The sequence below is a fragment of the Urocitellus parryii genome, chromosome 2 (genome assembly GCF_045843805.1).
Source record: "Urocitellus parryii isolate mUroPar1 chromosome 2, mUroPar1.hap1, whole genome shotgun sequence".
In the NCBI taxonomy this organism is placed as follows: Eukaryota; Metazoa; Chordata; class Mammalia; order Rodentia; family Sciuridae; genus Urocitellus; species Urocitellus parryii.
Genome location: NC_135532.1, coordinates 88,589,377 through 88,603,817, shown reverse-complemented (window position 1 = coordinate 88,603,817; position 14,441 = coordinate 88,589,377). Strand labels below are relative to the sequence as shown.

Sequence of the window (14,441 nt, the reverse complement as noted above, 5' to 3'; positions counted from 1 at the left end):
GGTTTTTCAGGCCTCACTAAGTCATCTCCACCCTCATCCAACAGGTTGTGTCAAAGGCAGATGTTGCTTTTAGCAGTCATAGTAAAGGTTAAATAAGGAGTTTTCCAGGTCTATGTTGTATGATTCAGTGGATTTGTAATTCTTTTTAGTAAGGTAAGGAAAATGAAGATGAAGCTGCCCTACTCATTGGCCAGGGACTGGACTATCCCTTCGAATAAACTAGGGCTCATCTTCCTCCTCTCTGTTTTCAGGCCTCAGTATTGGTTCGTGGCTATACCACATGCCATCTTGATTTGGGTGTATGATGAAGTGCGAAAACTCTTCATCAGGCTCTACCCTGGAAGTGAGTAATGATGTGGTTTTCTTCTCTCTCTCTCTCTCTCTCTCTCTCTCTCTCTCTCTCTCTCTCTCTCTCTCTCTCTCTCTCATGCTGTGGATTGAATCCAGGGCCTCATGCATGCTAGCAAGCTCCCTACCATTAAGCTATACCTCTGGGCCAGCAATATGATTTTTTAACCTCTATACCTCTTTCCACAGGCTTTCCATTTATTTATTTATTTTTTCTACCTCTACAGGCTGGTGGGATAAGAACATGTGCTATTAAGACCACATCACTCTCCAAGTTTCCCAATAGCATATTGGGAATATTCTTCATCTTCTGGCTACTCACTGGGAGATCTCTTGCAGTACAGACATCATCAAATCTCAAGAGAGACTTTCATATAGAAACTATGTGAAACATACTCATGTTTTGTACTTTAAATCTGATTCAACTGTTTATATAGAATTTTCATCTCTATCTCAATCTCCTTAATTTAAAATATGTGAACTTTTAGGTAGTGGTATAAGGAAAAACATGTTTATATGTATATAAAGTTCACTGTTAAATAGTCTAGTGTAACCCGGTATCTGCTGGGGTCTGCCTTAAACCAGGATAGGATTACCTCACTCACTCACCCTATAAAGGCACAATGACACCCCCCTTCCGAGATTTCTGTGAATCCTACCAAGAACATAGGCTCATGGTCACCATGCTCGCAAAAGGCTAACTTAGCTGAATGTTTGTGGGAGGTCATAGTGGTAGCAGGCATACATCACAGCAGCACAGATGACCTCAGTTTTGACTCTGAGATCTCCTTCAGTTTGTGACCATTTCCCTGGCCTTGTCACCCTATCCTGCCTCCTGTCACCTTCTCAGCCCTTTCATGTCCCACCCAGAACCCTCTCTATCATCTCCTCCAAACCAAAGCTCCAAGTCCATTTTGTATATCTTAACTCAGAATTCTCAACTCATCAAAGGGAACTTTATTTACCAGGATTAAACCTCAGCAGAGACCACTGTGGATTAAATAGTAATATTTATTTCTTAAAAAACAGCCTCCAGACTCTCTGGCAATGATTTTATGTCAGTCATGTTTTGGTTGTAATTTAGATATATTCATGTGTGACTCACATCATGTTAACAGGTCTGAAGAGGCCTGACGTTTTAGTAAAAAATGTTTTCTAAAACTAGATCTCATTGTGGTGTTCTAATTTAATTTGAGTTTTTCTAGGATGCAGAGCACAGAACACAAAAAAGATGCAATATGATTTCCTTTTATTTATTTAGTTTTTCTCGCTCTTTCCAATCATTTTACTTATCCATGGAAGGTAAGATTTTCCTTCTGAACATTTTCTACATATACTTGCACTCTAGCCTGTGCTTCCATGCTGCCCACAACTCTTAGTCGAGACTCATTTCAGCAGTGGCACCCTAGGGAAAGTCATTTTCACAGCCTTTTCATCCATCACATACCCAGAACTAACTGATTTGATTGAACCTAAAAATTACATTTGGTTAAACTCTTTCCTAATGGTCTCTCCCCTAGTCTTTGACAGGAGGGCATCTGCTGCTGATGGCTCTAGGCTGATAGCTCTGGAACTGGGAAAGGGAAACTTAGAAACACATGTTCTCATGATTCACTTTTAGGAACATGAAAGAAGTAAGGGAGCCATCATAATTTTATGTAAATAGATTATAATGTCCAATGTGTATTGTGTGTGTTAATGGTGACATTAAGCTAAAATAATGTCACCATTCTCATGGCTCTTAATCTCTAGGTTCAGCCACAATTATCGTGAGGTTAATCTCCCATTAGTAGTTCAGTGAGCTGGAAACCCTTTCCAGGGTAGTTGGGGCAGTGTAGGATTGCCTCATTCCAGTTCCAACAACGCAGTTAAGGCTTTCCAGGCTTCAGCTATGAATAATTTGTCATTTCTTTTTCCTGCCAGGTTGCCTGTAACACTTGGCAGCTCTTTGTCCTGCCAGAGCCAGCAGGAGGTTATTAACATGGCACAAAACTATAAAACTTACCTTGGAGCCTGTGCAGTGGCGCATACCTGTAATCCCAGCAAGTCAGGAAATGGCTGAGGCAGAAGGATTGGAAGTTTGAGGCCAAATTCAGCAATATAGTGAGACTCTGTCTCAAAGTAAAAAATAAAAAGAACTGGGTTTGTAGGTCACTGTTAAAGCACTCCTAGTTTCAATCAAGGGAGGGAGGGAGGGAAGAAGGGAAGGAAGGAAGGAAGGAAGGAAGGAAGGAGAAAGAAAACTTTATTTGGGATAGGAGTAAGCTTAAAAAGATTTAAATTTGAAGAAGATTCTTAGCAGGAACTCTATCTAGAATTACTTTTATATGTTCAGTTACCTATTCTTGCAAAATATTTGTAAAATGAACAAATAATTAACTTAAGGAATCCCATAAATGAGATGCGTATAACAAGTAGCTTTATGAAGTTGCAGACTGAAAAAGGAGATAAAATCCTGTCTTAGGGTTCTGTTTTATTTTGTTTTCAGGGTATAGTAATTAATTACTACAGAAAGGACTAGCTTTTAGAAAAAATAATAATAAGCCAGATATGGTAGCTCATGCCTGTAATCCCAGTGGGAAGCTGAAGCAGGATGATCACTAGTTCAAAGCCAGCCTCAGCAATTTAGCAAGGCACTAAGCAACTTAGCAAAACCCTGTCTCAAATAAATTTTTTTTTTTAAAAAAAAGGACTGGAGATGTGGCTCAATAGTTAAGCACCCCTGGGTTACTCTCCAGTACCAAGAAGAATAAAGTTAATTTAAACCTAGGTGTGGCAAAGTAACTCAAAGATATAAAGACTTAATTTATACACATGTACTTTTTTGTTGGTACTGAGGATTGACCAAGTCACTAGGATTACAGGCATGTATCACCATACCCAACCCACATTTACTTTTTAAAACTTTTTGTTTGTTCTGATTATAAAATTGTAGCTCACTTAAGAAAATTTGGAAGGGTGTGTACCTATATTCCCAGGAACATTCAGAAGGCCAAGGCATGAGGATTGTTCCAGGAGTTCCCAGCCAGCCTGGGCAACAGAGATCCTTCCTTTAAAAAAAAAGAAGAAGAAGAAGAAGGAGAAGGAGAAGAGAAAATAGAAAGAAAATATGCAATAAACAAGAGTAAAAAGAAAATTAAAATCATGAATTTCACTAGTTGTTACTATACATAAATGAAAGAATAGTTCTTTCTTTGGGTTTTTTCCTATGCATATGTTTAGGCAAAATTTAAATATACTCTTCTGCCTTTTTATTTAACATTGAAAATTATGTTAATGGGGCCAGGGGTGTAGTTCAGTGGTAGAGACTTGCATAGTATGCATGAGGCCCTGGGTTCAATCTCCAGCAGCGGAAGAAAAATGTAAAAAAGAAAGAATGCTAATGACTCTGTGGTATACTATATTGAGAGTGTTCTAACTATATAAATGTATTTCTACTATTCATCTTTCTTTAAAAGGCTGAACCTTATCCCTAAATCTTTTACCACATCTCCAATTATTTTTTATAGATTTCTCAGAAATGAAATTAAAAACATTTTAAGGCTCTCATTGCACATTGCCAAATTTATCTTCAGATAAGCTATGCCAATTTACTTTCCCAACAGTAATAATAAAAAGAACATTTATCTTGTCTGACATTAGGATATGAAAGATCTGTCAATTATAAGAGATTTTCATTCATTCAGCAAAGATGTAGGAAGTGCTCCTGTATAACCTTAGAACATAGCAAGGAGCAAGACAGAATGGGACTGGGGAGTTAGCTCAATGGTAGAATGCTTATCTAGCATGTGCTGAAGCTCTGAGCTCAATCCCCAGCATCATCACCACCAAAAAAGATAAAAGGTATCATGAAGCTAGCGCTCCAGTAAAAGAACAGGAGAAAATATGATAAACTGTAATAAAGAATCTGGCAAAGACATACAAGGCTCAGATAGTTATAGGATCGGTTGGAGGTGAGTAAGCCTGTTTAAAAAGGATGGTCAGGAAAGCCCTTATTCCAGAGGCAAATGAGAATTAGTATAAATGGAAGAGGTTCCCAGAAAGGAAATCGAGACCTCAACTCAGCCATAGAGGGTTATTGACTTATACCACAGAGAGGAATTTCAGGGTGCCTAAGAAGAGGAACAAGAAATTTTTGTTTTGCTTTGTTTTTTTAGGAAAGGGAGGAAATTTATTTAGAAAAACAAACAAAAGCAGGATATATACTCAAGAGGAGAGGGAGTGCAGGCACTCCAGAGCTAGATCTGCTTCAGCAGCCTCCAGCTTCTTTTAAAGAAAACAGAGACCAGGAAATTCATAAGGGGTGGCATCAGCCTAATGAACTGGATTCCTTTGATTGTGGTGCACAAAGTACGCCTACTGGTCTGGTTCTTTTCAAAATCTTCAGGTTAACATTATCTAGTAAAAATATAACACTTGGACAATACCCATATCATGGGTTCTCTAGGCTTCTTTTAATCAGTCTAAAAATACATTCTGGCCAGGCTGTGGTGGCACACACCTGTAATCCTAGTGACTTGGGAGGCTGAGGCAGACAGATTTCAAGTTCAAGGCCAGTGTGGGCAACTTACTGAGACTCTGTCTCAAAATTAAAAGGGCTGGGGATGAAGCTCAAAGGCAGAGCACCCTTGGATTCCATCTCCAGTACCTCAAAAAATAAAATAAATAAAAATACCTCCTGTAATCTAACAAAGTATACAGGCACTAATTAACTGTACTCTAATATTTACTAGACCTTTTAAGGATTCAGGCCTGGAGGAAAACAGGTCTGGGGATTGAAAGCAAAGGCATTCATAGAGTTTTTAGATTTAAAGCTATGGTCTGTCTTTCCATTTCTGTCTTCTTTCTACCTATCCTTATTTTTTCTATCCAACCTCAGGAGCAGCCACTGCTAAGAGCAGAGAGAATTCTAGGACAAGGAGAGAGCATGCCTCAAAGCTCTGGGAGGACAGAGTATGACCCAGCAGAAACAGGAACAGCAATGGGAAGCTGGAGAAAATAGGAGGCATTTTATAGGTCTCAAAGAACATGTGATTCAGTTGGATTTCATTAGAAATAAGCTATTGAAGATGATTCATAAAGGCAGGGTCCTGATCACAGTTGATTTGTTAAAATTAATTTGGCCTCTGCATAGGATAGAGGAAGAATGGAGGCAAGGGGTGAGTACATCATCCAGGATAGCCATGATTTCACCTAGGTTGTGGTGAAGAATGTGGAACCACTAGGAAAGGCAGCTGGCTGTGTGAGCAAGTGTGTGTGTTTGTGTGTACCTTAAACTGGATAAACAGATTCCTATGGAGTAATTTTGTAAGGAAGATCACCTGTAGATGATTCCAGACATGTTCAACTCAATTCTCCAAAAGGCTAAGCACTATCCTGACTGACCACATCATGATCAAGATGGGAGAAAGAAGACATTGAAGAAAATACAGAAGTCCCCCTTATCCATGAGGGATGTGTTCCAGAATCTCCAGTGCATGCCTCTGATAAAAGAAAAATTCTGAAATTCCTAAATTTAATTGCAAGGACCTGATAATGGAAGGGAGGAGAGTTGGAAGAGGTTAACCAGTAACCAAGCTACAGGCTAAGAACAAAAGACCATTTCACCTTCTTGAAGGTATGTTAAAATCTTAATTCAAATCCCATCAACTCCCCATCTCATCCTGCTTACAACCCCAACCAATCCAGAAGCAACATTACCTCTACTAATGGAAGGCTCTCCTCCTATCTCAAAGGTTTCCTTTCATATAAGCAGGCCCCTCTTATATCAATGGAGGATCAATTTATGCCTTCCTTCCCCAAATTTTCATTATTTAAAAAAATGCTAACTTAAGTCTTTGTTGGGAACATCTAGTGTTTCTAGATGTTTAAAAGTGCACAACACATGGGAAAAGTAGAGAGCTAAAGCCCATGTTTTGTTACTACATAGGAATGGTTGCCATTTAGGGGAATGGAATTGTTGAACTTGATGTCTTGGAGGGTAGGTTGAAGGTTCACTGGGTGGGGGGTGGGGGAAGGAGAAAGTATGCATAGAGAAGCAATCGGTGCCCCTTACATTAGTTCAGATTGTCTAGCCATTATTATATGTGCATTTTAGTTCATCTTGCTGGGTATTAAAGGTTAAGTCCTAATGCCCAAAGTTTGTTAACAGTAGCAAAATAATCCCCATACAAATATCCTTTTGTTAGTTTTAGGAAGAACTGTCTTTTGAGAGTGACCCTTGTTAATCCACCTTTTGGAGCTAGGGGTAGTCCTGAATTTAGTCACTGGAATGGTGAAGACAGAGAAGAGGAAGGGGGAGTTGAAGTGATCTTTGCTAGTATATCTATATTGGAAGACAAGTTTAGATTATAACCATATATCTATATGTGCATTTTTGGTAAATTGTGTTTTTGTGCACAAAGTTCATACTTCATTTCACAATATCTAAGCTTTCTAGATGCCTGAGGTGACAATGAATCATAAAAAGTAGTGCTAGTGAATTAGCCAACTTGTAAATATCTTTTTGTTACAATTGATAGAAAAGATGCATCTTGGACATGGAATTGCTTTATCTCTGAGCATTGTGTATCAGGACTTGTTCATTAGGCTGGCAGCAGAGGGGCACAGGGAAAGATGGGAGCAAGTGCTCAAAGATTTACGTTTTGATGTGAGCCACTGGTGTGTGTGTGCATCTTCTTCTGGCTATACTATAATAATATTTTAATTCACTGGGAACATGCATTCTTGCTAATATTTTAGTAGTAGAAATCTGGTAATGAAACAAGCTTGGTGTATTCAGTTGCTGTTTCATTTTAAACTGAGCATTAAGGGAATAAATTGTTTTAGTTGTAACTCTGCCAATATGTCTATCTAGTGGCCTGTTGCCAATTCTGTCTTCAGTAAATTTTTTGTCCCCAAGAAAGGATAACAGATTGAGTTGGTGTTGTATATTCTTGGTTATCAAAAAATACTCATGTAGCTTCAGGATTTTGAATTGGTTAATATTCATGATGTGTGGAAAAGCATGATATACACCACTATCTCAATCACACAAAATGGGATATTGTGTATATATGCACACAACCTAGAGGGACACGTCCAACTAAGCTTCTTGTAACTGGATGACTTTGTTCTTTGCTTGTTTTTTTATTTTACCTGTAATATACAATTTACTTTTTAAAAATAAAAATTATTTTTAAAACCTGAAAAAAAAATGCTCAAGGGTGTAGTTCAGTGGTGGATCCCTTGCCTGGCACCCATTAGGCCCTGGTTTCCATCCCTAATACTGGAAGAAAATAAGGACAACAGTATCAGTAGCTGATAATCTATTAAATTCTTATTAGGTGCTGGCCACTGTAGTAACTTAAAAGCATGATCCCATTAATGCTTACAACCACCCTCTTGACTGGTCAGCTGGCAACAGTGTCAGCTTTGCCCCTGGATAAGGAAAATGAGCCCTAGGAGTCAGTGGGTTACCCAGTTTCAAAGAACATCCCTACAACTCTACATTCTGTTTTATAGCAGGATATAAAGAACTGATAGCAATGCACATTTATTCTCTGTAGATATGAAAATGAATCCAGTTCCATGGAGGCCAATCATCTCTCCCCTGGAAAATCCAGTTCTGCTCTCTTTGCACAATCTCCCCACATTCCTTGATTGCAGATAAACATGTTGCTTCTTGGCTTCTTTGAACTGATCAGAACCACTGCTTTAAATAACAAGCTTAAATAAGTCTATCACTTGTTCACTTTATATCTGTTTGAGAGTCATGATTTTACCTTTTCTTTTTTTTAAAAAAAGTATCCTTTTACAATGAAAACAGGAAGAAAGCCATCATTCTATCCTCACTTAGGAGCACTCTGAGTCTCTCCATAGAGCTGCTGCCTACTATGTTACTGGCAGCCTAGCCCAGCGACCCTGGCTGGATTCTGGCTGGCTAAATTCAGCCACCAGCCTGCATAACAAATAGGCAAAAGATGGAAAAAGGAAAAATAAGTTTTATGCCATTCAATTAAACTGGGGAGAAGCTGCTTCTCTCCATGAGCCTTACAGAAGCAATTTCAACTTACAGAAACAAAAGCAGGTGATATACATACATAGATTTAGTTGGTCTGAAGAGGGGACAAAAGGCTACAAACACATATGCAGATTTAGTTGAGCAGTGCTAGACAGGCTGGGGCAGGGGGCAATCTCTACCTTCTTTTTTTTAAAATATTTCTTTAGTTGTAGATGGACAAAATATCTTTACTTTATTCATTCATTTTTATGTGGTGCTGAGGACAGAACCCAGTGCCTCACATGTGTGAGGCAAGTGCTCTACCACGAGCTACAACCCCAGCCCCATCCATCTTCTTTGATGCCCCTCAGGTTGGGGGGTTGCAGCCCTTCAGCTTCCATTCTCAGCATAAGAAAGTTATTCTTAATTAATTAAGACAGCGTCCCCCAAATTCACTCTGTTTCAGCTGGACAAGGCCAAGGGTACCCAGCCAGAGCCCAATCCCTGAATTGAGATTGTGGTGTATATCACCCTGCTCTACAGTTTATCTACTGTTTGGTACTTTTGCTTCTTATGCTGTTTCTTCCACATCAGACCAGTTCTCAGCAGGCTCCTTTCTCCCCTGATCAATTATCTCTTCCTGACCCTCCCCTCTAATATAATGGAGCCAATCTAGAGGATTTTATTATCTTCATCCAGAGGTTCTAAAGTAAAAGTTTAATAGAAGTTTAAGGCAAAAAAAGACTGATTCTTTCAAGGGGATAAAAAGTCAGGCACAGTGGTACATGCCTGTAATCTTAACAATTTGGGAGACTGAGACAGGAGGATTGCAAATTTGAGGCCAGCCCCAGCAATTTAGTGAGACCCTGTCTCAAAAAATAGAAAGGGAAACTAGATGCCCTTCGATAGATGAATGGATAAAGAAACTGTGGTAAGAAACACAATGGAATATTACTTAGCATTAAAAGAGAATAAAATTATGGCATCTGCAGGTAAATTGATGGAGTTGGAGAATATCATGCTAAGTGAAGTAAGCCAATCCCAAAAAACCAAAGGCAGAATGTTCTCTCTGATAAGCGGATGCTGATCCATAATATGGGGTCAGGGAGAAGAATGGAGGAACTCTGATTGGAAAAGGGGGAAGAAGGAGATGGGGAATGGGGGCAGGAAAGATGTTGGAATGAGATGGACATCATTACCCTAGGTACATGTATGACTACAATATATGGTGGGACTCTTCATCATGTACAATCAGAGAAGTGAAAAGTTGTGCTCCATTTGTATACAATGAATCAAAATGCATTCTGCTACCATGTATAACTAATTAGAACAAATATAAATAAGTAAATAAATAAATAAAAGGGTTGGGGATGTAGTTCAGTGGTAAAGTGACCTGGGTTCAATCCCCAGTACCAAAAGAAAAAGAAGAAGAAAAAAGAGAATTATTTTGAAGATAAATTCATATGTTGTAGAGAAAAAGCATTTCGGTTCTAGAATTTACTTGGGATTTTTGTTGTGGTGGTAGTGGTTGTTTACATTTTGTATTTTTTTTTAAATCTTATTTATTTTTTGCTGTGCCAGGAATTGAACCCAGGGCCTCACACATACGAAGCACACCTTCCACTGAGCTACATTCCCAGCCCAATTTTAAATATATATTGTTAAAATCCCAAATGTGTTAAAAGACAGTTTTTAAAATTGACATTTCAATCAGAGAATTTTGAACAAAGCAGATTCCTTCCATGTCAATGGGTTTCATCCCATCAATTGAAAGTCTGAATAGAATAAAAAGACCAGCCTCCCCTAATCGAGAGTTTTCTAGTCGACTACCTAGGAATGGAACTGCGCCACTAGCTCTCCTAGGTCTCCAGCCAGCTCCCTCGTGCTGCACATTTTGGACTTTTCAACCTTAATAATCATGTGTGTCAATCTTATCTTTCTTTATATACATATCCTATTGGTTCTGCCTCTCTGGAAGACCCTAGGTATGGAAATGCACTAAGGCTTACCATCCAGTTTTGTTCATACTTTGGCAGAAACCTTCTTGCTTACCAGTCCTTCAGAGTTTGAGGTGCAATGCCAAGGCCTAATGCACCAGCTACATATCAGCTCTGGCCCTGGGCAAACCAGGAACCTTTCCATCATTGATTGGGATATACCCACACCCTCTAATAGGCCCCACTCCATCATGGGGAAGTAAAGACCCTTGCCCACCAGATGACAGCAGAATACATGCCAGGGAGCCAGGCATGAGAAGGTGGGATTTCAACCGAAGGGATAAGGAAGAGGAAGGGCAGGCAATCCTTGTAAGCCAACTCCCTCCAAGGCAAAGTCACAAGAGGGCAGAAAAACCCATGGCCTAGATCCAGCATGCCACCTTGGGGGTGGAGGAGAGCTACAGTATCTGTTGACTAAACCCAATAAAGTCAGAAATAAATTGTCCACAGCAAAGATGTGCAGAAAGTCACCTCACATAAGGAGATGGTGATGCTCAAGAACGTGTCAGTTAAAAAGAGGCTGTCAGCAACAGAGACAAAGAAAAGGAATAGACCCCTTTTCAGTGTGTATCCACCTAAGCCCTGTGAAAGGGAGGGGCCTAGTCCCACTGAGTCATGAAAATGGCATCTCCAGAAGGCCTCATCTTCATTTGTGGACAGATATGTCAGGCCCACTACTGAGTCACTGAGTCACATAGACACATCTGCCTACTCTAATTCCACACACGATAGTCAACATTCTGATATGTTTTGCAACCAAGAGAAGAAGGCCTGGCTGGGGGATGTAAGGAACTTGTATGCTCTTGGCAATAACCTCATATTGTAACTAACTAAGCTGGCCTCTGGTTTGTACACCTGAGCCTCCATGAGTCCAGTTGTGGTGGAATCAGCCTCTGTGAAACCATCAACTCCTCAGAGAAACTACCCTAATAGGACCCTGCTCCTTCCCTCAAAGTTCAAGATTTGCAAACTAAGCTGGTTCAGGCTCCCCAGTGCCACTTGTGGGGGTGTGTTGGAAGTATGTAAGGATGACATTCAGGAGGAAATAAAAGCAAGAAGTACCAAGCCCTTGGGACCCGTGAGGATGAAGCTTGGATATACCAAGTGCCTGGAAGATTCCCAGGACCCTCCTGCAGCTCAGAAGGTGTTTTCTGGCATTGTGGGAACATCTTATGTCATCACATTTTCCCACAAAGGCCCTTCACCATGTAACCTAACCCATTGACACAAGCCTGGAATCTGCTTCTCAGGAGGCTGAGCAGCCTCCAGCTGAGACCTTGGTGCTTACTGCTGGCTTGCTGGAAATGCTTCTCCCAAATGTCTCTGGGCTTCTTTCTCACTTGCTTTTCTTAGATCTGCCAACCACTACACACACTCAAATACCCTTCACCCCAACATTCGCTTCTCTCTTCCCTTTTGCCTCTCCCCACGGCAGTTCTCAGAATCTGACATGCTCCATGTTTTGTGTGCTGATCTATCTGATTACCTAGTTCTCCATCAACAAACCCTGAACACAAACTTTAACAGGAACTGGTCTCCTGCTAAAGCTGCACAGTGAAGGAAGAACTAGAGAAAGTGGAACAGACAGCAATGAGAACATTAGTCAAGAAAAAAACTTAGAATGATGGAAAAACCTGTGTTCAGGAGGTAGAAGGGAAGGGGATGGGCCAAGTCTGGAATCTGTGATAAAGCTATCCCCAGTGGAAAAGTGTCCTGGGCTTTAGAGTCAGACAGAGCTAAGTTGATATATTTTCTGCTGTTTATTTCTCATGGTTTTCATTATGTTGTTCTTAAAATAGAGATGATACCTACTTCATGGACAGTTGAATCAGCTATGAAGCATAATACACCCAAAACCTTTTAGTTCCCACTCCTTTCTTTTTTTTTTCACTCTAAATCAGCAAGTGCAGATCTATCCCCCCCTAATTTCTTTATTAACACTTGTAGACACATATAATAATTTTAATAAATGGGGTCATATTATACTATGTATTTTCACATGCAATTTTTTTTTTGGTACCAGGGATTGAACCCAGGGGCATTTAACAACTAAGCCACATACCCAGTGGCCCTTTTTTATATTTTATTTATAGACAAGGTCTTGCTGAGTTGCTTAGGGCCAAGGCTAGCTTTGAACTTGTGATCCTCCTGCCTCAGCACTCTGAGCCACTGGGATTACAGGCGTGAGCCACTGGGCCCAACTTCACATACAATCTTTTTTTTTTTTTTTCTCTTTCTACCCCACTCGCCCCCAGTACTGGGGGTTGAACCTGGGAGTGCTTTACCAATGAGCTGCATACACATCCCTTTTTTCTTTTTCTTTGTATTTTTTTTTTCCAATTTTTGATACAGGGATTCATTAAGTTGCCCAGGCTCCTCTTGCCTCAGCCTCCTGAGTTGAGATTATATGAATGTGTAACAGGCCCCAGTTTATTTTTCTTTTTGGATTGCTTCTTCCTACCTCTCCTCCAGCCTGCATCACCCCCACTATGGATAACCTATATTAGCAAATTAGCATGTAATCTTCCTCCTTTTTCCCCATGTTCCAATAATCACAAAGAAATAAAAATCCCCAGGGCAGTAATAATCTGAAAGCACTGAGAATAAAGCAAATGTTACTCATGCAAATATGTAGAAAGTAGTTTGACAAATACATGTGATGCCCTAATGTCTGCATTCACCAGAGTCATTTCAGAAAATCCTACTGTTGATTATTACAGAGGTAACAGCCTCTACACACTTTTCCTCAAGAGGAGATAGAACACATTTAGTCAATGACCAGACTAAGAGGAATAGTACTCTCTGGTTCTTGTATATTCCTCACAGAGACTAGAATAGTTTTAGACAAATAATGGATTCTCAATTCAGATGCTCCTGGACTTAAAATAGGAACCCCTACCAATAAACCCATTGTAAATTGAAAATATTTTAAGTTTAAAATGCATTTAAAGGGTCTGGGATGTGGCTCAGTGGTAGAGCGCTTGCCTAGCATGTATGAGGCATTGGGTTCAATTCTCAGCACCACATAAAAAAATATATTGTGTCCACATACAGCTAAAAATATATTTTAAAATGCAATCAAAATCCCAATGATTCAGGAGGTTGAGGCAGAAGCCCACCTGGGTAACTTAGTGAGACCCTGTCTCAAAATGAACAAAATAGAAAAGGCTGAGGTTATAGCTTAGTATAGCATAGTACCCCTGAGTTCAATCCCCAGTAATACCCCCTGCCAAAAAAATGCATTTAATATACCTAATCAATAGAACATTATGGCTTAGGCTAACCTACCTTAAATGTGCTCAATACATTCCTATTAGCCTGCACGTGGGCAAAATCATGTAACACAAAGTCTATTTTATACCACAGTGTTGAATAGCTCATATAATTTATTGAATACTGTACTGAAAATGAAAAATAGAATGTTTTATGGGTACTTACCATTAGTATAAAAAGCAGGAGACACTCATGGGTATTTCATAGACATTTTATGGGATGCAAAAACAAAAAACAGAACATCCAAAAATTCTGTCAATACTGCCACTGTCCAGCATCATGAGACAGATCGGACCATGTACATATCACTAGCTGGTGAAATATCAAAATTCAAAATATTGTATGGTTTCTACTGAATGTCATTATAAAGTCAAAAAATAAGTTGAACCCCTGCGAATTGATTTCATATTCATCAAAGGAGTGAACAAATAAGAAAGTAAGCTGAGCCATCTTTGGCCCTATTAATGACCAAAGATACATTAATAAGCAGTCACAATGAAAATTATGGTTTGTAGTTTGAGCACACAGATAAATTATCTCTGTCCTTTGTATTTTCAAACTTCATTGGCAAAGTAGGGCCTCCTTTCCTTCCCCTACTGCCCTGTCCTTCAGATTGACTCAGTTTCCCCACCCCCACTGTATCTCCTTTCACCAGTCTGGCCGCCCCTCCTCATCTTTGTCATGCTTGGTCTCTCAACAGCCTTTTAGATCATATTCTAGAAATGTCTTTCACCTTGTCTTTCATCTCGAGTTCAAAGCCAGCCTCAGCAAAAGCAAGGTGCTAAGCAACTCAGTGAGACCCTGTCTCTATATAAATACAGAATAGGGCTGGGAATGTGGCT

At 39.7% G+C, this 14,441-nt stretch overlaps 1 protein-coding gene across 1 annotated transcript in view; it reads left to right on the top strand.

Moving 5' to 3' along the window:
• Nucleotides 1–604, top strand: part of LOC144253383 (potassium-transporting ATPase alpha chain 2-like) — a 48,506-nt gene extending 47,902 nt beyond the window's left edge. Inside the window, 2 exon segments of the mRNA XM_077795485.1 lie at nt 252–343; nt 576–604. Coding sequence (XP_077651611.1) covers nt 252–343; nt 576–604 — 121 coding nt within the window.
• The last annotated feature ends 13,837 nt before the right edge of the window (nt 605–14,441 follow it).